The 25,922-nt window shown below is 35.1% G+C and overlaps 1 protein-coding gene across 1 annotated transcript in view; it reads right to left on the bottom strand.

The window, feature by feature from the left end:
- LOC115222473 (AT-rich interactive domain-containing protein 4B) overlaps positions 1 to 22,579 on the bottom strand; it is a 78,037-nt gene extending 55,458 nt beyond the window's left edge. The window contains exon 1 of the mRNA XM_036511618.1: positions 22,065 to 22,579. Coding sequence (XP_036367511.1) covers positions 22,065 to 22,067 — 3 coding nt within the window. The 5' untranslated portion in view covers positions 22,068 to 22,579. The remainder of the gene's footprint in view (positions 1 to 22,064) is intronic.
- Between the last annotated feature and the right edge of the window lie 3,343 nt (positions 22,580 to 25,922).

Here is a 25,922-nt window from a genome sequence, read left to right as displayed (position 1 = left end):
AATATTGAGCCCTTTCTTGCCCAATGAAAAGAATAACAAAAGAGATGTGATAATTTTGGTCACTTCACGCATCATGGTGACATGTAACTATTTACCAAAAAGTACAGCTTTTCTACCTTGTAAATTTCATCCAGTTACAACATGGACTTTCTTAGATTAGATTAGAAGCTTACATATTTACTAGGCAATATCAGTTCTTTTCTTTGAAAGATGACTGAAACAAGTATAAGACAAAGGATCATAATAGGAGAAAATATGGCCCAAATGTATAAGTAGTTGACAGGTTCATAGAGCTATTGATAAAGGTACAGCAAGCTTCAGACTACCAAGATTAGAATTATGGTGTTCAGTAAATTCTTGATCTTTTTTGAAGAAAAATTAGCTGTTTTTCTCTGTAGCTACTTATATTCTTTTACTTGTTTCAATCATTTGACTGTGGCCATGCAGGAGCACCACCTTTAGTCGAACAAATCAACCCCAGGACTTATTCTTTGTAAGCCTAGTACTTACCCTATTGGTCTCTTTTTATCAAACTGCTAAGTTACAGGGACATAAACACACTAACATCGGTTGTCAAGCAATGGTGGGGGAACAAACACAGATACAAATAACAAATACATACATATACATATATATATCATCGTCGTTTAACGTCCGTTCTCCATGCTAGCATGGGTTGGACGGTATAAATACACACACGACAGGCTTCTTTCAGTTTCCATCTACCAAATCCACTCACAAGGCTATGGTTGGCCCAAGGTTATAGTAGAAGACACTTGCCCAAGGTGCCACATAGTGGGACTGAACCTAGAACCCAGTGGTTGGGAACCAAGCTTCTTACCACACAGTCACTCCTCCACCTATAATTATTTCAATAGTTAAGTTTATTAATTAATTTTCAGTATCCTTAATTTTCTTTATTGTATCATGAAGCCATATCATTTGAAAAGACTCCTTCACAAGCCAAAGTTAAGTTACAAAGACTAACTTAATCCGGAATATTTATGTGGAAACAGAAACAAAATATACACAATACAATCAAGCATTTTGAAGAGTATCACATTAACACACCAAAGTGAAATAAGATGCAAAGAAAGGAAACCCAACAGATATAATCTATACCCATGTAAACACAGAGCACCCCTAGAGCTTCATTTGAAATAATCCCCATGACTGACTGCAGGATACATAAGGATTGATATGAACATATTTCATATGCTTGGGACACCAAAACATCCTTGTCGGTCCAAGTCTAATAATGATTACCTAGATCAACATTTTTTGCCTATGAACCCCTTTGATCCCTATTTTACTCAGGTGGACCCTCATAGCTATTTGATGCTTTAAAAAAATCTTATATTTTTATAACTAAATATTTTTTAGGAATTGTATAAAAAATTGTCAAATTATATTATGTATTATAGAAATATAATCAGTTTATTACAGACAAATTTTAACAACTAAATGTTATATGGGCCCCAGTTGAGAACCACTGGTCTAGATGAATGCTGACCACCTTTGCATCTCCACTCCTATCTTGACAAAAAAAGAATGACTCACGCCCACGCCTGAAACTTGACAAGTAAAAACCAGCTGCCATTAGTCAAATACAACCCCAACTAGCTAGTTTACCACTAATTCTCCTTACACTTCTCAAAATTTGTACACCCCGTGCAGACCCCTGCAAACTTTTCACTCCTTTCCATTACCACAATGTCAGTACTTGTACCAGCATTATAGAGAAGAATGAGCCCTAACTTGGAAAGCAATGACCGATTAAAAACTAAAGGGAACACTTTAGTCTTGGTAACCTATCTAGTGCTGATAGTATATATACATCATAAATTCCATCCAACAATTATTATTATTATTATTATTATTATTATTACGGTATTTATCCTACATTATATAGGCACAGCTCACTGCAATTCCAACAAACTAGCATTGCCAGTTGGCATTCATTAAGTTGTAGCTGACATAATAGGAGCTTTTATATGCATATTCAAAGCATTTCCTTAAAGGAGATGTGTGTCTGTGTGAATATGTATATGTATATATATATATATATCAATTACTAGCAAGAGCACAGTATTTTGCTTTGCAGCCATAAATAACTAATATGTGTATTAAAGGTTTACAAGTCAATATTGTCTTATTTTTTGTATTAGCAGTATGATATTCTCACTTCTATGTTTATCTCTACCGATTTTCTATAGAATTCAAAACCAGCACTCTAGGTTACAACATTTCATTTCATATTACAGTGCTGGCTATGAATTCTACAGAACACCTATAGAGATAAACTTAAAAAATAAATCATCATTGTTTAACATCTGCTCTCCATGCTAGTATTGGTTGGACAATTTGACATGAAGCTGGTTAGCAGGGAACTGTCCAGACTCCAACTGTCTGTTGTGGCTTGGTTTCTACAGCTAGATACCCGTCCTAACACCAACCACTTTAGCAGAATGTGCTGGGTGCTTTTTACATGCCACTGGAATGGTTGCATTTACACTGGCACCTGAAAGGACAAGCCTGTATGTGTGGAAGACAGCAATTTTACTTAGATTGACACATCTTATGAAGTACAGCAAATTACCACATTTCCTGGTCCCTTGTCATTTCCTCAGTGACACCCAGCATCCAAAGATCCTTTTATTCATATATATATATATATATATATATATACACACACACCTCAACTAACACTCATAGCAAGCACTATGGCTAATACCACCACCAGACTACCAATACTAGAACCACCAACACCAACAGTTCAACCACTACCACATTAACTACAACTTATACAGGCGGTTATGCTCTGTTATCAGCTTGCATTGTTTTATGGAACCTTGTGAGATTTTTTAAAAAAAGCATTTTCTTAACATCCCATTGCAGTCTTATGTGCTTAATATGATTCTCTTCTAAATACTTGGATACAAATACAAGTTCTTCTTTATGTTGCCCACTCAACTGTATTTTGTCCCAAGTTTCCACACGAATATTATCTATTTTTTTCAGATGAGATTTAAGGCAATCTTAATATCTGAAGTATTGTTTGTAAAGGAGTCTTTTTTTCAGAACACAGCACTCCATTTGGTATATTTCCATATGAACTATAAGGCTTGACCATCTTAGTCTGTTTTGCTGCAAGAGAGTTTCTAAGCTTACAACATATACCAACTGCAAGACCTCCACATCATAGATATAGTTTCAAGTTAAAGGCAAAATTCTTCTACAAAGAAAACTTATGCTGAAAACATTCAAACTATAGTTTGTTTTGAATGTAATATCCATGTTTTGCAGTCATACAACAAAACACAAAATGCAGGTTTTGAAATAGATATTTTAGTGTTATCCTCTCCATATTATTGAGACCACAGTAAAGATTGTACTTTTACAAAGCTGAATTCTACTTCTAATTTCCCCATCAAGATTTACAGCCTTTTCCAAACATTCTGCCAAGATATTTAAAGGAAGGTATGTTTTCCAATGTTTTCCTACATATACTTCATGCCATAATTTTAAGATCCAGGAAATTATTGATACAGAATGCAAGATTTACTGAGAGGCTTAATGTTCCATGCCAACGAAATTTTATCCATAAGAGTTTGAGACCTTTTTCATTGTATTCAGCAGTATCACAATCAAGAACTTTCTTATCGAAGATACAAAAGTGCCTGATAAAGAATTAAATTATTTGCGACTGAATATGCCAGCATATGGTAGCATATATGTATGAGGTGGTATTGTAAAGTTCCTGGATTAGGTATGTTTAATATAACTTATTTAACTTAAGTTTTGACATCATCTCCTTCGAAATAGTTGCCTTGTACGGCAGTGTTCCTGCCACTTTTGGAATCCATAAGCAAGTCGAGGACCTTCTGCAATTCACTTTTGATCTGGACAACGGTATTAAAATGCCAACCTTTGAACTGCACTTTCATCCTGGGGAAGAGTTGAAAGTCCTCAGTTGCTAAATCTGGTGAATAGGGCAGGTGTGGAAACAATACCATGTTGTTTTTGGTGAGAAACTCACAAGTGGAGAGAGCTTGGTGACAATTGTGAAGAATCCAATTCTTCATGCTCCAAACATCTGGTCGCTTTCATTGAATGTCTTCCCTCAAATGCTTCAAAATGTCACAGTAGAACTCTCGATTGACAGTCTGGTTCAAGGGGATGAATTCTCAATGCACAATACAGCAGATGTTGAAAAACAATAAGCATGCTCTTGATTGAGCTGTGGCACTGTCATGTGCCCATGCCACTCAAAACATTACATACAACCCATTGCCTCATTACCATAAGCTTGTCAAAGTATGCTCAATGTCTATGTAGTACACTTCTCAAGTTTAATGCAAAATTTCACGTTGGCTCTTTGTTCCAACTTCCTGTGGATGACAAAAGTTGCAGACTACAAAAACATAAATTTAAGAACTTGCAAAGTAAACACTGTGCTGTCACTCAGCACACTGTCTCATGAATGTCACTGCTAGCTCTCACTGCACACACACACAAACATGTGCTGCCATCTGTTGCTGCTCTACAGAACTAGTTTGGGAACTTTTTGATACCACCTTGTATATATATATACTCTTTACTCTTTTACTTGTTTCAGTCATTTGACTGCGGCCATGCTGGAGCACCGCCTTTAGTCGAGCAAATCGACCCCGGGACTTATTCTTTGTAAGCCCAGTACTTATTCTATCGGTCTCTTTTGCCGAACCGCAAAATATATATATTTAAAGGAAGGAAAAGAGAAAACTGAGATAAGGAAGTTAATAGTTGTTTATTATTAACAAATTGGTCATCTTCACTTCTTACAGCCGTTTCAATTAATACTCAATAATTAAATTACAAATTTGTACATTAAATTTACATATATGTGACATGAGTATAATTTCATCAGAGAAAAAAAGATGTACTTTGGATGTTAAATGTGGACCTATCAATTCATTTCAGCAGTCTGCTGAAATGAATCGATAGGTCTACAATCCAAAGTACATCTTTTTTCTCTCTGATGAAATTATACTCATTGTCACACAAATGTAAATTTAATGTGCAAATTTGTAATTAAATTATTGAGTATTAATTGAAACGGCTGTAAGAAGTGAAGATGACCAATTTGTTAATAATAAACAACAATTAACTTCCTTATCTCAGTTTTCTTTTTTCCTTCTTTTAAATGGATATAAACTATATGCTTAATATATATACCCATTGTTTTAAGGGAATTTCATTCCCCAACAATACTAGGTATTAAACCAGTATTTCCTTGGATGAAACCATCCCTTCACGAGATTAACATATCCTCTAATTAAATTTATATATATATATATATATTATATATATATATATACTCTCAGAACAAAATTTGAAAACATTTAGAAAGAAACTATTGTAAAGTATAAAAAAATTGTTATTGGTGCCATACTGTGAAGTTTAAGACAAAGTAAGCATGTCGCCCTGTTCTACACCACAACTGACTGAAAACAAATCTGAGCATTCTCCAAATTATAACACACGTTCTCATATTATTATCACATAAAATATTATCAGGAAAGGCCATGATATATTTGTGAATTTAACAGAACAGCCAGCTGTTTTGCAAATCACCCATAACACATCATCATTCACTATATCAAAGGCCTTTGTGAGATTAATAAGGCTTTTGACAGAAGTCAAGCCACTTCTGTCCAATGTAATTTTCTGGTATTTGACAAGCTAAAAATATGTTATGAGCTCCACAAAAGAATGGGACTTGAGTGCAGAAAAATGGAACTCAAGAAGAAACAAGGTCCCAATGTGTTGATTAAGCCTATCAAGAATAGTACTACTCAATATTTCTCCAATATCAATTCCATAGGAATTACCACATTTATCTTAACTAGCTTTTCTTTTGTAAAAAATATTCAACCATTTTCCCACAGATCATATATAAGGTAGTGTAAGAGATACAACTTATTTCCACCTAAGCTGAGCATGTCTGCTAGAATTTCATCAATGCCAGGAGCTTCTCTATTTTTTAGTTTCTATTTGTTACTTCATTGAAAGTAGGGGGATCATCATTTGTTTTATTAGAATTTGGTGGAAATGAGTTCTGCAAATAAACTAACCAGTGTGATGAGTGATTAAGCAGGTCATTAAAATACACTTGCTACTGTTGAAGAATCTAACTTGAATCTTTTATTAGTGTTTTGATGTCCTTAGCCAAAATTAGAATACAGAAAATTAAACAAAAACCGTAAATCTGATTTATAAAAAAGTAAAGCTATTTAGTATCTCATTTTGTTATAGGCTTTCTGAAATCATAACCGCATTAAATCTATTCTTATTTTTCGCACGTCAGACTTCTTTCTGAATGTGTAACTTAACAGTTTTAGACTTGGTCCAGTAAATTTACATTTTGACAGTGTTGCAGTAGAGTTGCAAAGATAATAAGCTTTGTATATACTTATTTTTGACAAACTAAACTTTATTTTTGAGCTTTATGATCTACAATACTTCTGAAATTTGGTAAATCCAGATTTGTGTAGAGACATAGGAAAACTTACAATGAACGAATGCAAAGACACTGGGAGAGACAAGCAGACTCAAGCACTTTTAGCCATAATGAAGGCAGCTTGACAAGAAGATCACTACAAATAAAAACTTGGTGAATGAACCCAAAACAATCTTTCATTTGAAAACATTTGTGCTTCAATTGTGGTATAAGACACTTTGGTTTTGTGCAAAAAACATAATTTTTTTTTTGTTTATAGATATCTTAGATCTTATCCATGCACAAGTATTGCTTTTTAACACAATCATTCTATTTAATTGAACTATCATAAAATTACCTGATAATTTTGGGATAATATATTCTTATATATATTAAATATCCTTGTACATACTAATATGTTTGAATAACCTTGCATATATTGTACATCTTTATATATATATATATATATATATATATATACTTTATTTAAAAGCAGCAGAAATTTAACAAAAGCTGTTACTCGGAGTTTCACGTTCCCATTCGTCGGACAGTTTTGTTAAAATAGAACCGAGATGACAATCCTATCAAGACTAGTATAAATGTTACTAGAATTGTCATCTCGGTTCTATTTTAACAAAACTGTCCAACAAACGGGAACATGAAACTCCAAGTAACAATTTTTGTTAAATTTCTGCTGCTTTTAAATAAAACATATTACTCTACCTCTGGTATTTGAGTACTCTTTTTTCCACCTTGTTTCACATTTGTGTTTACTCTGGTATATATATATATCTCACAGCCGGGTCTACAAACTTCCTTTCGCTGGCGGCCTTATTCAAGTAAACATGTTTCTTCCTGCGCTCCTGAAAAAAATTTTTTTCCTCGTCTAGGCTTATAGGCCCTCTTTATTTGTTTTCCTGTCCTGTTTCTATTCCTTTTTGTACTGTATTTCTTGTAATTGTATTTTTATTTTGTATTTGTTTTTAATTGTATTGTTTTTACGTCCTGTTTTTGTCACATTTTTTTTCCTTGTTTTTACCCCTCTGCAAAGGAATTTTATTTAATTCTTTTGCAGGAAGGACTAGTTCGACGAGACGTGTTCTGTCCTCACCTTCGAAACACGCTGGAGTTGAACTAGGGACGGCTGATGAAGGGGATTTTTCCTTGTGTAGTTGTCTTGTACTCTGTTTTTTCGTTGTTAAAGAAATGGTCCGTTCCATGCTGTTTTTACGTTTTCGTTTCTCGTTGAGTTCTACATCTATTTGTGGTGTCCTGTACACACGTATATATATTTATATATGCATGTATATATATGTTTGTATGTATGCATATATTTTATTTATTACACTATTATATATATATATAAATGTATTCTTTGAGTAATGCAGTCTTTTGAGCCAATAAATTACTGAAAGTAGCCTAAAAACATTAGAAAAAAAAGTAATTGAAATTATGAATTGCGTAAGTAATGTAAATGGTAAAAAAGAGCTTGCATGTTTGATGCAGTAAAGGGTCTAAGGAAAAACAGCTTAGCTTAGGCCATCATCAATCAACTGCCAGAAAAGACCTACAAGATTTTCAGTTGACAGTTGGAATGTAAAAACTTTGTGATAGAGAGGTATCGTATCTACTGAAAAACAAGTTGGGACCTTGTTGCTTTATCTGAGAAATGAGTTTTGCAATTAGGACAACTTTAAAACCATATCTCACTGAACTGCCATCTGGTAGCCTTGTGTCAATGTCTCCATCTTGTAGCTGTTCAGTGACATACAGTAACTCTTTACTCTTTTACTTGTTTCAGTCATGTGACTGTGGCCATGCTGGGGCACCGCCTTTTAGTCGATCAAATCGACCCCAGGACTTATTCTTTCTAAGCCTAGTACTTATTTTATCGGTCTCTTTTTTGCCGAACCGCTAAGTTACGGGGACGTAAACACACCAGCATCGGTTGTCAAGCGATGTTGGGGGGACAAACACAGACACACAAACACGCACATACATATATATACATATATACACATATACGACGGGCTTCTTTCAGTTTCCGTCTACCAAATCCACTCACAAGGCTTTGGTCGGCCCGAGGCTATAGTAGAAGACACTTACCCAAGGTGCCACACAGTGGGACTGAACCCAGAACCATGTGATTGGTAAGCAAGCTACTTACCACACAGCCACTCCTATGCCTATGCAGCAAAAATGAATATTTCTGATGGAGGAACATGTTTTAAATGTAACTAAAAAGTATTATTCATAAAATTCTAGTTGGAGATAAAGCTTTAATTCTTGGGGAGTTCAATAAATGAGTTGATGAAAAGTCTGAATTATTTTAGATCATCACAGGAAGAACTTATCAAAGTCAAATTTTAATTTTTTTTTTTTCCCAACAAATGGGCACATACTTAACTTTGACTTTTTAACATGTTCTTTGAACATAAAAACACCAACTAAAATAACTTGGGTAAACCCAGATTCCAAGAAAAGGCATATGACAAATTATCTGATTAGAAACAAAGATTTAAATGATGAAAGAGGTGTCCAGGTATTAAAATGAACAGTGCATTAAACATGGATCTTAATTTTATAGAGACTCAACACTTTGTAACAATCTTAATGATGCAAAGTTAAAGGAAAGGTCTTGTCAGGCACAAGTTGGAGCAAGATTTTAATACATCCTTTAGGAGATACTACTAAACAGGATGTCTTAAAAAGAGTGTGCCAAATATTTGTGTGTGCATGAGCATGTGTGTGTGTGTGCATGTAGTACGTTGGGCAAATGACTTCTACTATAGAATAAATCATTATCATCATTGTTTATCATCCACTTTTCATGCCGGCATGGATTGGATGGTTTGACTGAGGGCTGGCGAGCCAGGAGGCTGCACCAGTCTCCAATCTGATCAGGCAGAGTTTCTACAGCTGAATGCCCTTCCTGACGCCAACCACTCAGAGAGTGTAGTGGGTGCTTTTAACATGTCACTGGCATGAGGGCCAGTCAGGCAGTACTGGCATCAACCACGCTCAAATGGTGCGCTTTACATGCCACCGGCACAGGTGCCAGTCAGGCGGCACTGGCAAGGATCACACTCAAATGGTGCTTTTAATGTGCCACTGCCATGGGTGCCATCATGCAGTACTGTCATCAGTCACAACGATTTCACTTGCCTCAACAGGTCTTTGCAAGCATAGTTTATTGCCCAATGATTGAAGGGTACTCTTAAATGAGCTGGTTATACTGAAGTGGCATAAGCTACGGTTATGGTCTCACTTGGCTTGCCAGGTCTTCTCAAGCATATCTCCAAAGGTCTTGGTCACTAATCATTGCCTCGGTGATGCCCAATGTTTGGAAGTCATGCTTTATCATCTCATCCCAGCTTTTCTGCAGGCTCCCTCAACTGCTAGAGTGTGACACTTTTTCACACAGCTGTTCTCATCCATTCGCAACACATGACCATACCAGTGCAGTCGTCTCTCTGGCACACCACATATGATGCTTCTCAGGTCAAACTTTTCTTTCAGGGCGCTTACACTCTGTCATGTATGCACACTGACATTACATATCCAGCGGAGCATACTGGCTTCATTCCTTGCAAGCTTACACATGTCCTCAGTAGTCACAGCCCATGTTTCACTGCCATGTAGCATGGTTGTTCACATACATGTCATACAGTCTACCTTTTACTCTGAGTGAGAGGCCCTTTGTCACCAGCAGAGGTAGGAGCTCTCTGAATTTTGCCCAGGCTATTCTTATTCTAGCAGCTACACTTTCACAGTATATATGTACACACACACACATATATATACAGGTGACAAGAAGGACATGCAGATGATAGAAAATCTACCTCAATAAACTCTGACCAATCTGATCATGGAAAAGTGGATGTTAAAATGATAACAATGATGATACATAGATATATGAAGACATATACCATAAATTGTAGTATACAAGTGGACACAAACACAAAACAGGTTCCACTGCAGTCATTTTAAATGATGTCATAATGATTACCCAGAATGTTGGATCCGTGAAAAATTAACAAAATAATTTTACAGTTACCTGACTAGGAGATGCAAAAACACACTAGGTGGGCAAAAACACATCCAAATGAAAGCAAAGGTGTCAAAGAAACAACAAATGGTTTTCTCTTTTTATGGAAAGGAAAGATCTAGTTTCAATATAGAAGACAAAAATTACAGAATTTTCCAGAAACCTTGAACAGAAAATTCCAAATTTCCAGATTGACAGAAGAAGCAATACAACTGCCTTGTGTTAGATTTATTAATATAGATGACACATCTTGTACTTTTTAAATACATTTAAAATTGTTGATACCAAAGACAGAAAAAAGGACTATTCTAAAAGAAAGTTCAGTCATATGTTACTTCACATATGGCACCAAATTGAACTCAATGTTAATTCTAAATGAAAAATAATGCCAAATACAAAATTACTTCCAGCTGTTCATGTTGATGAAAACAGTTGATTTATGGATTGAAAAAATGCAGAGTAGATAACCATGTGGTTTAAGAGAGAAAAAGAGTTTGCTGACTTAGAATAAGTTCGAAACCTACTTAACAAAACAATAGCATATTTAGTCAGTAATTCCAGAAGGATTAAGGACTATGCTCCAGCTTCTTACTGTAAGCCTATTACAAGAACCTTCCAAAGACATTCTTTAGGAGTGGAACAATTAGATGGTTGAAGAAGAAAAGTCATTCACAATAGGTGGCAAAAGTGTTATGCTTTATCACTAGATACATTGCAAATAAATAAATGGTAAGAAGACAGTAAAGATTCCAAAGAATTGGTTCAAGTAATTCAGAGTCATAAAAACATTTTCTTTTACACCAGATGGTGAATGGCATTTACATAAGGATTTTAAAACAACCATACACATTTAAAATTCAATCATACACCATCAATAAAATATAGATAACATAATTAGCCATCAAGGTTTTTTAGGTGCCAATAAAATAACTTTCAAACAACATATATTTTAACAGGTGTACTAAAGAGTGCATCTATAATGTCAATGTGTCTATATTCAATTAAATTGCTACTATTAATCATTAAGTAGCTATTTATGCCATAGTCTATATTGTTATCTTTCTCTATAGATCAGATATATAATACCTGTCCTACCCTATCTTATCTTTGACGTAGGTGGTCACTGGTGATCCAGATTTCACCACTTCTCTTGGTCTTCTGCTGCTGTGAGTTAATGAAACTGAGGCCTGTCCCCTCTTTGATGATACAAGCCCGTCTTCTCCTTGGCTGCCTTGCTTTTTGTCCACTATTCACTGTCTTTGCCAGGTCAGAACTTCTTGTGACATAACTGTACCGTTTCAGTTCCCTTCACTTTACAGTTTTAACCAAGTCCTTGTGTGATACAATAGCCTTCTTTGTATGAGGTGCATCAGACACAAATGAAAAGTGAAAGACTTGCACATAAACCAAATGTAATGGTGAATATTTTCCATGACACCCAACAGCTATATAAACCTAACAAGTCTATTATAAATACCAGACATTTTCTTCAACTCAAGTGGTATTCCAGTCAGGGATTTTACATTCAATGTATCAGTCAGCTGTTGTAAATAGCATGTGCTTTTATGCTGATATATATATAATCATCTCCATTTAATAGTCACTTTTCCATGCTTGCATGGGTCAGATGGAATTTGTTAAGGCAGATTTTCTACAGCTAAGATGTCCTTCCAATTACCAAACTTCACCAGTTACCAAGCAAGGTAATATTTTTTCCACAGAACAGATTTTTCAAGGATGACTGACAACAACCATGCTTGTATGACAATTATGCACATTTACAGCAATAACATGTCTACACAAGGGTACACACACACACAACAGACTTCTTTCAGCTTCCGTCACTCACAAGGCTTTAGTTGGCCTAGGGCTATAGGTTGAAGACACTAGGTGCCACAAAGTGGGACTGAATCAAAGAACCCATGATCAGGAAACAAGCATCTTAACTGCACAAACATGCCTGCACCTAGTTATATATTTTTTTTAATTTGTACACATATTACCAGCAAACTATTTGGTAAAGATATTAAATTAATTCAGAAACTGAAACTTTAATTAGAAATATGTATGGCAACTTCCTGAAGTTAAAGTAACTGATGCACAGATACTGTTAAGAGCTCTGCTCCTTTTTTTTTTTAACACTCAGCTGCAAACATTCGCATGTTTTCTCCAACTAATAAATCAACAGAGATCATTTTCTTCACTGAATACTACTTATACACTTAAACCTACACTATATGTATGAATGTGTGTGTGTGTGCGTGTATCTATATATATATATATATATATATGGCACATAAAAAGCACCATCCGAATGTGGCCGATGCCAGCACCGCCTTGACTGGCTTCCGTGCCGGAGGCACGTTAAAAGCACCAACCGATCGTGGCCGATGCCAGACTCTCCTGGCACCTGTGCAGGTGGCATGTAAAAAGCACCCACTACACTCGAGGAGTGGTTGGCGTTAGGAAGGGCATCCAGTTGTAGAAACACTGCCAGATCAGACTGGAGCCTGGTGCAGCCCCTGGCTTCCCAGACCCCAGTCGAACCGTCCAACCCATGCTAGCATGGAAAACAGACGTTAAATGATGATGATATATATATATTAATATATATATATATATATATATATATATATATAGTATATGTTTTTATGTGATACTAATAGTTTCATATGTTGAGAAATATACCTCAAACATATTCATCAGGCACAAAACTACATATAACAAATTAAAAATTAAATGAGAGAAGAAACACAAAAAGGAATAGAAAATGTGTAGAAGGAACATGTGGAAAAGATAGACCCAGGAAGACATAGGACAAAGTAATGAGAAAGGATATACAGACATTGTGACTCACAGAGGAGAAGACAGGAACTGAGACTCCTGGCGGTTTTTGTGTGCTTGGAATGACATGTCAAGCTAAGTAAAAGTGTGATTATCCTTGCATACAGGCTTGACCCCTGCAACCCTCTCCAGCTGAGCAACCCTAATCTTGCAGGCTCACGGATGCTGCTGCAAAGTAAAAAGCATCCATACTGGTGCCACATAAAAAGCACCCATACTTGTGCCACATAAAAAGCACCCATGCTGGTGCCATATAAATGCACCCATGTTGGTACTGTGTAAAAGCACTCACTACACACTGTAAAGTGGTTGGTGTTACAAAAGGCATCCAGCCATAGAAACTATGCCAAAATGAACATGGAGCCTGGGCAGCTCGCTAACTCCTGTCAAACCATCCAAACCATGCCAGCATGAAAAAAGGATGTTAAATGATGACAATGATGATGATGATGACACACACACACATGTATGCATTTATATATACATATCATCACCAGTGCAGGTGGCACGTAAAAAGCACCCACTACACTCACGGAGTGGTTGGTGTTAGGAAGGGCATCCAGCTGTAGAAACATTGCCAGATAAGACCAGAGCCTGGTGCAGCCTTCTGGCTTCCCAGATTCCCGGTCGAACCGTCCAACCCATGCCAGCATGGAGAACGGACGTTAAACGATGATGATGATCATCATCATCAAATGCATGAGTTACATACAGAGAGGATGGTATTATGAATCAATGTCTCTTTTGGAATGCTTTCTACACCTGGGTGCCTTCCTAATGCCCACCACTTTACAGAATGTATTGGGTTCTTTTATTATGACACCAGTACTATTGAGGTTACCAAGTAAGTTGCAAGACAAGACCCTCAACTGAGCGGGAGTGTAGTATTGAGGAAGGGACAGGAACAGATGTCTTGCTGTAAGAGATACCCCCAGTTGGAAAGGAAGATGAAGGTGAATGTCAAGGCACACCCTCAAGGTACAAGGTGGGTTTAAAAGAGAATAGGGACAGAGAATTGTAGATAAATGGATGAGAATATTCACAAGAATGTGAAAAGAGAATAAAGAAGGCTGGAGTTGGAAATAGAGGTAAATGCAGTGAATGGTAAATAGAGAAGATGTAATCAATGGTGAATCTCAGTTTTCAGAGGGAAGATAAAGAAAAATAGCAGGTCAAGGAAGTGGTGGTAAGTAGCAGTGCACAAAAGGGGAGGGTGAAGAGCAACTGTATAATTAATTTGTAGGTAGCTGAGAATTGTGGGGTGGAAGGAGCAGGAAAAAGAGACAGAGCAGGGGTATGCAGGGTTGGAAATGGTGAATGATAAACAATGGTTGTGGTGGGGAGGTATCAATAGCAGATATGAGATCTTCAGGGGAAAGGTGTGTTCAATAAAAAATAAAGTGGCAAAGGATGATATTGGGAATGCAGGAGGAGTGACAAGGGAAGTGGTTTCCCAGGAGAGGGATAATGGGTAGCACAAAAAGGGAATGAAATATGTGTAGTTCTGCATCCATTTAATTACAGCAACCAAATAAATAGTGCTGGAGTGTTAGGAAGATGAGTTGTGGACAAGGCTTATGCATGGGGCATAGACATAAACAACATGGAGAACAGTGGAAAGATGACTCAAGAAAAAACAAGCTCAAATGACCAAATGATCATCAGATGAGTGTGTGTGTGTGTATATATACACACACACGTAGATGCATACATACACATGAAACATTCCTAACAGTACATTTGTAGCCTTTTGAGTAGAAGTATATATATATATATACACACACACATACAAATATATAAACATATACACACACACACACACACACATATACATACATATATATATATACATACATATATAGATTCAGTTAAATTAGGCACGTAAGTTGAAGTACCAAGTCAGCCCAGTATTATAACTACTTGATATTATGCTGCTTTGATTATATGTATGTATGAGCATATATATATATATCTATTATAAAATTCCGTTCTGTCTGTGTGTCTTCTCGGATCTCGGGCATCCTCCATCCGATCGTGCTCAAATTTGCTATGTAGATACCGACGGTATCAGGGCGTGTATAAGTCTTGTAAAGATTACAAAAATCGATTCCAGGTGAGAATGCGATTGATATAGCCGTTTTTGTCCTGCTTTTCTTCCATCAACCTGTACATAACTGCACCTTCCATTTTTTTGTGTTTTTGTACTGCTTAAAGGCACATTTCTTTCCTGCCAAGCTTACTGTTTAAACCATGTTTGTGTTCTCCCAGTCAACAGCCTTATCATTACTGGTACTTTAAACTCTTTGGTTGCATATTTGTGTGTTAAAATCGTTTTTCTTTGGAACAGAAAAAAAGTCTATCTTTATTTCTTCTTTTGCTGGTGTCTCAAATTTAGGTTAAATTAATGTTTCTCAAAGGGGAGGTCTATGGGACGGTCGGGCAAGTTGTTTTGAGAAAATTTGGTTTAAATATTTGACAACTCTGCACTGTCCATTGGACGGGGATGGGGGTGCGTTTTGCTCGTATATATAAATATATATATACACACACAAACATACACGCACATACAGCCCAAACATACATATTTATATGTATACATATGAACATATGTTTATAGATACATGTACATATATATATGTATATCAATAATATAATAATATGTGCATACCATATGTGTGTGCGTGTACAGGGTGCAGTGAATAAACTAAATACCACAGAAACGAAAATAACACTGACATCTCATTTTAACAGATATATTTACCAAAATAACATAAAAATATCCTGCAATACTAAAGAGTAAATTTATTCAATAAAATTGCCATTGGTTTCAACCATGGCCTCCAGACAACTTTGGAATCTCCTGCAACTCCTCAGGAAAATCTCCTTGTTTAAGTTGGTGAATGCTGCCATAATCCTTGCCTTCAGTTAATCTTTAGTGTTACAAGGAGTTTTGTTAGTCTCTTGCTCAACTGTGCCCCACACATAATAACCAAGGGGGTTGCAGTCTGGGGAGTTAGGTCGCCAGATATTAGGGGTGATGTAGTCACAGAAATTGTCTGACACCCATGACTGGGTTCCCCTGCATGTGTGGAATGGTACAGAGTCCTGTTGCTAGACATAGTGTCTTCCAGCAGCCACCCTCTTGAACTAGAGCAGCACTACCTCCTCCAGGCACTTGATGTAGGCCTCCATGTAGAGTCTGAGGCGGCGTGGGGAGAAGGATGGAGGCATAATGTCACCATCACTAGTTATCACTCCAAACACCACGATGTTGACTGGATGTTTAATTTTTATCATTCTCAGTACATGTCCTTTGATTGCACTGTCTGCAGATTAACACCCAAATACACTGAAATGTTCGTATTGGAGCTTCTGGTACAAATGCCAAGCGGTACAGCATGACATTTCCAAATTTCTGACACAGTGAATTGTGTCATGGTGCTGTTTTTCTTACAGTGAAGTTGACTCTGGTAAGATCTGAACTCAATGCCACAGTTTTATATATAAATAATTATATACATACACATATATATATATAATTTTTCATTTACTTGTTTCAGTCATTAGACTACAACCATGCTAGGCACTGCCTTGAAGAATTTTAATCAAATAAACTGACCTCAGTTTAAGAAAATTTATTTTGAATGTGCTCTTAGTGTTTATTGCACCTATGCATCTGCCACAAAGTCTATTTTCTCTGCTAACCTTCCAGTGATTCTACTACACCTCTTATGCGTCCAGTTTGCACTGATTACACTGTATGGAATTTCTATGAACACATCTTCCACAGATCTAACAGAACCATTTACCTGAAGGGATTAATGTCTTGTCTGTTTTCCTGTTAACTTTAAAGGCCCTTTGATTCCAAGTTTTGCTTCCACACTTAGAATTTCATTTCTAATTCTGTAATAGCTTCAGCTCAAGAACAGGGTTATCAGTGTAGAAGAGTCCCAATTGCAACTAGTTTTAAATTTATCTGATATCATCTAGATGACAATGATAAATAAAACAGAACTGATAACTGAACTGTGATTAACTCCTACCTGCACTATAAATTCATTGTTGTACTATTTTCTAATGCTCACCTTACCGATAACATCCCTGCACGTGGCTTGTATGGCTCTCGCCATTTATTCATCTACTCCTAGCTTCCACAACAACTTCCAAGTGAGGGAGCAAGCACCCTGTCAAAGACTTTCTCTAGGTTGATGAATGCCAAATGCAGCAGTTTACTTTTAGCTAAATACTTCTCCTGCACAATAGTAATTTTCCCCAGCACAAAACAAAACTGCATCTCATCTAGGTTAACTTTCTTCCTAATTAATTGAGCTATGGCTCTTTCAGTGACTTTCATAACCTGGCCTCTGTAATTATTTCTAAGTCAATTAACTGTTTAATTACGAAGATGCTACAACCTGAGTAACTATATATACACATACATTCATACAGATATATACACACATACATACAGATATACACACATATATACACAAATATATATATACACACATATATAAACACATACATATATACACACACATATACACTCACATACATATATATACATACATAAATGCATATATATATATACATGAATATATACATATGTATACACATACATGCATATATATACATATGTATATATATATACATGCATATGTGTATGTATAAATATATATATGTATGTATATATATATATATACATATGTATATATATATATATACATATGTATATATTCGTGTGTATATATCATGATATATATATATGATGATGATATGTATATATTCATGTGTATATATATATGTGTATGTATAAATATATATATGTATGTATATATATATATATACATATGTATATATTCATGTGTGTATATATATATATATATATATATATATATATATATATATATAACACTTGCCCCAACTTAGAAATGTTTTCAATTGCAATTTAATACTGAGTTCCTACCAGAACAAAGCCAATGAACCTGGATTATTATATAGCTTGTATGACTTGCATATTCCAGTTACCCTGAAATCCACTGGTGGCAAAATGTGTTTGGGGACAAAAATACAATCCTCACATTTTTGCACAATTCCCTCAGTAGGAGGATACCCATTATCCAAAACCAACAAAGTTTTCAAACAATATTTCTTTCGCAATTGGGCAGAAACAAGTCTTAAACCAGGCTTCAAAAAGGTGTTTTGTCACCGTGCTATTTTACTGACTTATGTACAGCTGATAACCATTGGCTTTAGTTTAAAGTTGTCACCAGCATTTCCTACCATTAAAATTCCTATTCTGTCTTTTGACACTTTATAATCAGGATTGGTATGATTGATTGATTTTAGTTTCAGCTCATGAGCTGTGGCCATGCTGGGGCACCGCCATTTAGAATGGGGTTTTTCCTTTTTTTTTTTTTTTTTAAATCTTCCTCAGCAAGGAAAGTTTAAGGGAATACACTTCCATAAATAAAACAGTCTCAGCAACATGCTTTTTATAATGCCTTTAACAAGGATGGTGGATTTGCTTTAAATTCTTACATTGTATAAGAAGCCTTAAAAACTACCAGAGCTGCCTATAAAAATTTGTTTTTGTTACTTCATTGCCCCTTTTCAAGATCAGTAGTAGATTCAAAGCTTTTGTTCAATGCTGTATCTGCTCTAATTAATTTTCAGTCTATTTCTGTTATCTTGTTCCAATTTCGAGTTAACCGCATTGCTAAGATGTAACCATCTGTCATTTTTTCTTATAATTTTCGGCTTACTTTCAAAGGGTGCATTACCATTCCTTCGTCCAGTCTAAATGGGCACTAAAGTTACTTCCCTGAAATAACTTTACATTTTTGCAGTCATTCTCACCTTCGTTTTCCCTCTTCTCAATTACTATACAGAAAAAAAATGTTCTAAATCAAAAAAAGAAGTGATGTCACAGAGAAAAACGGAAAAAAGGCTTCTACAACCAGCTAGCAGCGGTTGCTATGACAACAAAATAGGAGATTTAAATTTTTTCACATGGGATCATGTGGTATGGAATTTATCTCCTGTTAAGACAGGCTACAATAAATAAACCATGTAAATCAGGAATTATTATCAAGTCAGGGATTCCTGTATATGAATACGTGTGTGTGTACATACACGTATTTATAGACATATGTAAATTTCATATATATATATATACGTGTGTATAACTATATATACATACACAAATATATAGACATATGTATATACACACTCACATGTATACATATACGGATGCATATGAATATACATCTACATCTGTATATACTATATGTACATATACATGTAGGTACAAATGTATATAAGGACGCATGCTTATAGATATGTATATATACGCATTTGTAAGTATGCATATTATACAGACACATTCATATATATATATATTGCGTGCATATTATAAATATATATATATAATACATACGTACATGCAAACACACACATACACAATGTGATCACACCGTATCTCTTTGTCGTAGACGGTAACTTGAGTGGTAACAGACGGGGCATCTAGATTGAAACACTGCCCCAGAAAATGAATACTGATAATCATACAGCCCACACAAGCTAACGCCGTTTTGTGACAGCAAATGTCTGTAAATGTGTATGCGTGGATATAGTGTCAGCAAATAGAGATATTTAAGTACATGGAGGCACAAGAGTTTATGTTTTGGTGGTTTTTAAATAACACAATAAATCATTTTCCCTCTAAACACTCACGTCCAAAAAAATAATGTTTTTATAAACTTCATTTCTTTTATAATGTAAGAAAAATTATAATTTTCTCTAGCCCATCCACATGTTCACAGATACACACATTGTGGATGTAAGGAAGAATTAGCTATTCCATCTACATTTATTTAATTTCTATTTCTACGTGTCGCTGCCACCCTCCTTCCACATATCAAAAATGTCGAACATTGATGATTCAAATAACCTACAAGAACGTGCAATGTCGAATTATTATTATTAACTGAACTGAAAATAAACTATTTACCAACACATCATCATATAACACAGGCAGAGAGATATTTCGGCCATGTATTTGATGAAACAGTGGAAGGGTGAAATGAGAGAGAGAGGGAAAGAGGAAAGCAGAGTATGTGTGTAAGGGAGAGATATGGAAGGGGGGAGAGAGAAAACAGAAGTAGCAGCAGACAAAACATCGCCAGAAGAGCCTAATCCAATGCAACTAATTCAAGATGGCTTGAGAGTTTATTGGTTATATCATAGAGAAAGCGGGCATCAGTCAGTCTACTACATCCAAACTGTAAAACCATCATAATAAATATTCGTTCCTTTTGACGAGGCATGACACTGAAAGTTAATTTGACTGTACAGTTTGAAACATAGGTATAAAAAAACCACAAACAAGACTATCATCTCTACTTAGGATAGGTGTTTCTCCTCCCACCATTAATTTCTTCCTTTTTTTCCCCTCCTTCTCCCTGTGCCAATCGCTTGGTTTATGAGAAAAGATTCATAAAGCACACTAAAAAATCTACCGTTACAGAAAAAAAATACGTGCTGACGACAGGGCAATGACAGTTTGAAATATGAGATTAACTACAACTCCACAGTAGAAATAACAGCGCTTCTCTTCATCCATCACTCATTCCATATATATATATATATATATTTGGTATGACTAGTTGCCTTTAGCATTAAATCTGCAGTTGATCGTTAGAAAAATTAACATTCTGATTCGAAACACACCATGCCGTATAAAAAAAAGTTACAATTTTCCTCTTCCATTTATTAAATTGTTTTCTCTCACATTTGTTTTAATATGGACCATAAAGCAAACTTGTCAGGTAGTGCTGATATTGAATCTAAGCTTATACACCACCTACATTTGCCTTTTTTTCTCTTTTTTTTTAGTGTTCCTAGCTAAAGCACAGTTCAAGGCAAGAGCAGTCAGTCAGTTTGCACACCAGACTGGATCCTTCTTCGATCGAAAGAGACACACGTAATATAGATACAAAAGACAAAATATACCCTTCTGAATTTCATTAAGATAGTGTAAAAACGTTTAATCTTGTGGAATCGAAACATTCTCACCGTCTCCTACACAAATCTGCTTGAAATAATTCAATAACAATGGTGATAAACTGGACGGAAATTTTTCGAACGAAAATTAATGATTAATAAAAGAGAAATATGGAAAGCTAGTTTTAGGGAAAACGTTAATATCTCTAAACGTGTGTGAGAGTACATATTTAAATATATATATAATTCCAGATACATGTGTAAAATTTAAATCTGTTATTTTAATACAAAACAATGTGAATTACATGTGGTCCATATAATGTACATATAGCGATCAGAAAGGATAGCTCTCTAAATTTGCATTTTCCTCTCGTTAGCATAGATTATTTGTCCGCGAACGGAAATTTGAATGTCTTACAAAACAAATTAAAATGATAGTAGTTAAAGTGTGGGTGTGTGTTTGTCTTTTTAACAAGAAAATAGAAATGATCTGCACTGAACTAGCAATAAAAGGAATCACTGTGAATACACACATATGTACGCCAACTCGACTTTCTCTCTTCGACATTTAATAACGGCACATCGTTTTAAGATTACACGATCCGACACGGATATATTATCAGTGAAAACTACATAAATATGACTTTTAGTAAAAGAGACCAAAAGAAAATGTTTTAAAACACTTACCATGATGAAATTTTACGAATCAATTCTGTAAAAGAGTCTTAAATTTATAAAAAAAAAAAGCCTCCTTGACCCGTCTGTGCCTATCCAGCTACTATGCTGCTGCTTTCAGTTAAGCACGCTAAAGCTATATTCCACTTTCGTCGCCGCCCTTAGTAGCGGAGTGAAGATATTGTATTCAAACTAAAAAAAATATTTCTTCAATACAATCTACTTAAATGAACGGGGAAAAAATAAACTTGGAATAATCGGATTCATTTAAAATGGTCATCTTCGTTACTGAGAGGCCTAGTCCGTTAAACATTCTCATTATCTCGAAAGAAACATGAGTAGCTGACGAGAGCAGCCTGAACATGACAACTGTAACAATGCTGATTGAAAAGTAAGGGGAGTTAGATGTAAGTGTGAGTCAAGTGTAGGTTTGAGTAGCAGGTTTGGAGTGGAGTGTAGCTGTACGAAAGAGGTGGAGCATATGAATGCTCTGAAGTCGTTTACTTGCTTGTTGGTCTCGATTTCATCATTTAAATTGCAACCCAATGCGTTGTGTATTTTAATATACAAAACGCACAACTCTCACACTCTTTGCTGTATCATAGATCGTTTGGCCTGCCTGTCTCGCGACAGGCCGTATCACTTAGTTATATTGGGGTCATTATGTAATTTAATAACTGATAAACATATGTAAACAAATACAACTCAAGAAAATGTGCGTGCATGTGTATATATATATATTCGTTTATTATCTTGTGTGTGCAGGCATATGTGTTTGTATTTGTGCGAGTTTTATTTGGAAATGTTATCTACTACATCTCTTAAGCTAATCCCTCAGGTTGGCGAAAGGTAGTAACTTGATGTAGAGTACTAGTTTGGTTACATACGTTATATAGTGTTGTTGTTGATGGTGTAGTATATGCCAACTCAAACTTAGTCGAGCTTGAAGGTATTAAGAAAATAGGGTGTAATATAACAAAAATGTGGTTATTGTTTCTAGCAGATCGAGTGGCCACGTAGAAACTCTTTCTTTGATGCTATATATATCTATGTACATATATACTGGCTACTTCTGGCTATTTCCTCATGTTGAACCGTTAATCCCTCCTCTTAATCCGTAGGCTCGAAGCGTATCAGTCTTTTCCATTCTTCCCGAGTGTTAAACTAATACACCTGCTTTTTGTTACTACACCTGTCTTCGTCTTTTGTTCTCAGTAAATTTGAACTACATATATTTATATATTGATTTGCGTAAGATTGTTCATCCATAATATGTGGTAACGACTATGTTCATTGATGAATGTGCATCCCAACTTTGATGTGCTTGCTTCGGTTCGCAGACGGGACATGTAAATGCCTGGTTGAAAAGATCAAGTACTACTTTTAGCATACTTCTCTTGGTAGTGCTTTGTATCGTTTTCCTCCCTATCTTCAGTACCATTCCAACAGTGAGACTACCAAAGTGGATAGCCAGTAAGATATATTCTCCTCGTTTTGTATTCTGCTAATCTTTGAACTGTCTCTTTGATACACCAACTAGAAATGATTATATGTTAAGTGCCACAGAGACAACAGAATGTTCCATGTGCTGTTCTAACCCATCATGGAAACTATAATGAAATATTTTGTTTTGTTTGAAACTAATAAAATATATGTAGTTGTGAAAATTTGAAAAAGTAATAACAAAACTACGAAAACAGAAGCAACACTATAACTTATATTGAATAAAACAGTTACGCGCTTAAAAATTGAAGTTCCACTACCGAAGCCGTTGCAAAAGCTTAATTTATAATAATAATAATAATAATGAAATTATTGTATACAGTGCTTGATTAAGGGCATCTAAGTTGGGGTGTCACCACTTCCCTTGGTGCCATGACAAAGGGAAAAGTATATACTCTATCACATCGGAATAAAATGATTAACTCACTCTTAAAAATAACTTTATTCACACGAAAACTTTAAACGTAGGTTTAATTGTTAAAAGATTATGACCAATTACTGTATCTTCATTGTATTTAAAATTACATACTTGTGTGAATATGAATTCAAGTGTCTTTTATTAAGACAAATCTAAAACTCTCCTGAATCTACAATCAGCAAATAAAATCTGTTTTGATAAAGTCAGGAATAAAGTCATAGAATTTTGCTTCACAGTTGTAATTGATTTTACTGTTTACAATTTTTACGAATAGCTCAATTTACATTTTATGAACTGAGCCAAAAGCATTGGAGGGAGGCAAGGTCTTCACCCACAGTACTATATTTTATTCAATTTTTTTTTTTTATAAATAGTTAATAGAAAATTGACTTTTACATCTTCGTGTGACATTAGCTTTGTAGGGGATGCGAAAATTAAACATTTCATGGAGGTACGGAACAGAACAGATTGAGAACCACTGCTGCCCTAAAAGGCCGAAGTTTCTCAAATTCAGTAAATGTATCACGGCTGCTATTGCGGCAGGTTAATTGCAGGCAAAATGCATTGTCAGTCACAATCGATGGTTGCAAGCAGCTAGCAGTTTATTTTAATATAATTCACCCCACTTATCAAGAAATCGATAGAATTACTTTATTTCAATTATACATTTAAATGGAAATTGTAGTTTTAAAATATCTAATGAAAATAATTAATTTAAACAGATATTTAAAGCTGACTTATAAAGTACAGTTTCAACTACAAAAAAGTTTTTCTTTTTTAAATAGAGTTTACATCACACACGCACACAGGAAACAATTTACAAACACATGGCAGAAATGACAGACAAACTGTACGACGCAAGAAACAAACCTAAATATCAAAATGTGAACACAGAAACAAATCTGTGCTTTTTAAACTAGAAAGAAGTTTCAACAAATAATTATTTTTACACTGGTTGAAGCGATGATCGTTATTAAATATCATTTATCGGTAAATCACGTAACAGGAAGCTAAGTTCCTATTTGATTGAAAAATTACAGAGAAAAACAAAAAACACCACTGCAGACTGGTTCATCACATATACAACATGTAACAGAAATAAAAACCAAGAGGATAATTGGTTAGAAATTAACAGATATGACCGAGCAGGTACGCGCATGATAATGTCTCGTTACTTCCGGTCATAATGCTATGTAACAGGAAGTCAGCTGCAAAGCTAGAAGTCCCCGCCTTTACAGTGTCTCCTCTCCGCGATATTCTTTTCGTCTTTCACTTCGATTCGTGTTGCATTCTACTTATTCTCTCTTAGACTTCAGCAATTTCGTTTTCCCCCTCTCTATTTATGTTTGTTACATGGAAAATAAAGACACTGATGATAGTTGCGGTTTTCATACTGGATGGGGATTTTCTGGTGTTTTCCGAAGAATTATTTGCGAAATTACCATTTTCGATGTTGGATTTACAATTCTTCGATTCCATACTTGATAATAAATTTATTGAAACAAAAATAACAGATTTACATATAAAATTATATATATATATAAAATAAAATATCAATTGTTGATTTTGCTGTGCATGTTTTGTTTTTTTCTTTTCCTTTCTTCTTTATATGAAAGATTTCCCATCTGTAAAATTCAGTGCTGTTGCTATCAAAGTGGGTGGGCTGCATTTTAGACATGCCACCCCCCCCCCCAATAAACAAACAAGAAAAATGAGTTAGCCATTAATTCACATCTTGTAATCAATTTATGGGTGAATTAATTATGATTATGGATTAACTGTCATAAGTGTAAAGATATCTGCAATGAAGTGCTAATAAAATTATATATATACATACACACAGACATATATACAACGCACACATACACACACACACATACATACATATAAAGCTGAACTTCTTTCTGAACAAAAGCATTAAAAAACTAATCATATATTATAAATAGAAT

The sequence above is a fragment of the Octopus sinensis genome, linkage group LG20 (genome assembly GCF_006345805.1).
Source record: "Octopus sinensis linkage group LG20, ASM634580v1, whole genome shotgun sequence".
Lineage (NCBI taxonomy): Eukaryota > Metazoa > Mollusca > Cephalopoda > Octopoda > Octopodidae > Octopus > Octopus sinensis.
Note: the sequence above shows the minus strand (reverse complement) of the source record. Positions and strands in the feature narration are given on the sequence as shown.